Genomic DNA, 1,607 nt, shown 5'->3' with positions numbered 1-1,607 from the left:
AATCAGCAGCAGGAAGGCTGGCAGCAGCTGGATCCACAGCCCTGGGCCAGGCACCCAGGCAGGCAGCAGCAGGTGGGGTGGTAGCAGGTTCTCGTGCAGTACACGGGTGTACAGAAAACTGGCTGGCAGCAGCTGGAGCCACAGCCACTAGACCCACAGCCGCTGGACCCACAGCAACTGGGCTGGCAGCAGCTGGACACACAGCAGCTGGGCTGACAGCAGGTGGTCCTGCAGCAGGTGGTCTGACAGCAAGTTGGGCGGCAGCAAGGCTGGCAGCAGCTGGACCCACAGCCGCTCGACCCACAGCAGTTTTGTCCACAGCTGCTGGACCCACAGCAACTGGGCTGACAGCAGGTGGTCCTGCAGCAGGTGGTCTGACAGCAAGTTGGGCGGCAGCAAGGCTGGCAGCAGCTGGACCCGCAGCTGCTCGACCCACAGCATGTGGGCTGGCAGCAGGTGGTCCGGCAGCAGGTGGTCCGGCAGCACGTAGGCTGGCAGCAAGGGGAGCAGCACGAGTGGGTCATGGTGTGTGGGGTGGAGGGTGGGCAGGTCCTGTTCAGAGGTGAGGTTCTCAGATTCTGGTGCCTCCTCCAGATCTGAGGCTTTTATGCGCTGGACCCCAGAAGTTTAGACCAATGGGCAGGACTTTCCTTGTTGGTGTTTACATTGTTTTCCATAGTCACTGGGGGAATCATAAATGAGGAAGCGGTTTCCTAAATGTTACAGGAATCATTACAAAATAAATGATTAGTGGTTTCCTATTTTAGAATAACTCACAGAAACACTTTTAAATGAAAGGAAGGGGGTCACACCAGTGGCATCGGTCTTGCTTCAATGATCATTGCATCCATCATGTGATCAAGGTCTGCTGGGCTGGGTGAGGTCAGAGTAGTGTTCTCTCCCCAGTCTTTGTCCTTAGATTGTAGGTGGATTGGGAGTATCTCTGAGGTGAGGGGACATGATGCTGATATGTTCACAAGGACAAATTTAGTAGATGGCCTGAGTCCAGGTCTGTTTCCCCACAGAAGCCTGATTCAAGACTCCCACAGGCATATCTGTCTTTTGTAGCAGCCTATCCCACCTGCATATCTCAGTTCAATCAAAGACCCTGGGTAGCCAATGTCTGGTGTTATCTCTTGCATATGGCAAGGCAGAGCCAGAGCAGGTGGGTAGAAGCAGCAGCGGTACACTGGGGCTAAGTAAGCATCAGTCAATGTATGTCCTTGTTGACCAGTACTCCTGATTTACCTTTGACTGAATGCTTTCACAGGATGTGGGACTTTCAGGGGTAACTGAGGTGTAACCGGGGCAGTAAGGGCAAACCAGGTGAGTTGGTGACTCTAGTCCTAAGCTTGTTAGCTAGCCTAGTCCGTGTCTTCATGTAGCTGATGACATCTTTATTTGTGGTTGCTCTTTCTTTTTTCCGTCAGGCTGTCTTTTTTTCTGCCTTTATCATTCCTCCCTGCATCCTTGTCCATTCCTTCCTCCCTCGTCCTTCTTTCCTTCCTTCCTTCCCTTCATTCTTCATTTTCCTTCTTCTCTTCCCTTCCTCCCCCATTCTGTCCCTCCTTTTCTTCCTCCTTCTCAACTTCCCTCTATCCTTCCTT

The 1,607-nt window shown here is 52.8% G+C and overlaps 1 protein-coding gene across 1 annotated transcript; it reads right to left on the bottom strand.

The window, feature by feature from the left end:
- Nucleotides 1-2: 2 nt before the first annotated feature.
- On the bottom strand, nt 3-731 carry LOC120225050 (keratin-associated protein 9-1-like). Its single transcript, XM_039223278.1, has one exon. It carries the CDS (start codon nt 522-524, stop codon nt 3-5), a length of 522 nt encoding a protein of 173 aa, XP_039079209.1. The 5' UTR covers nt 525-731.
- Between the last annotated feature and the right edge of the window lie 876 nt (nt 732-1,607).

The sequence above is a fragment of the Hyaena hyaena genome, unplaced genomic scaffold (genome assembly GCF_003009895.1).
Source record: "Hyaena hyaena isolate Hyena2069 unplaced genomic scaffold, ASM300989v1 scaffold_1306, whole genome shotgun sequence".
NCBI classification, from domain to species: domain Eukaryota; kingdom Metazoa; phylum Chordata; class Mammalia; order Carnivora; family Hyaenidae; genus Hyaena; species Hyaena hyaena.
This window is presented reverse-complemented; position numbering and strand designations above follow the sequence as displayed.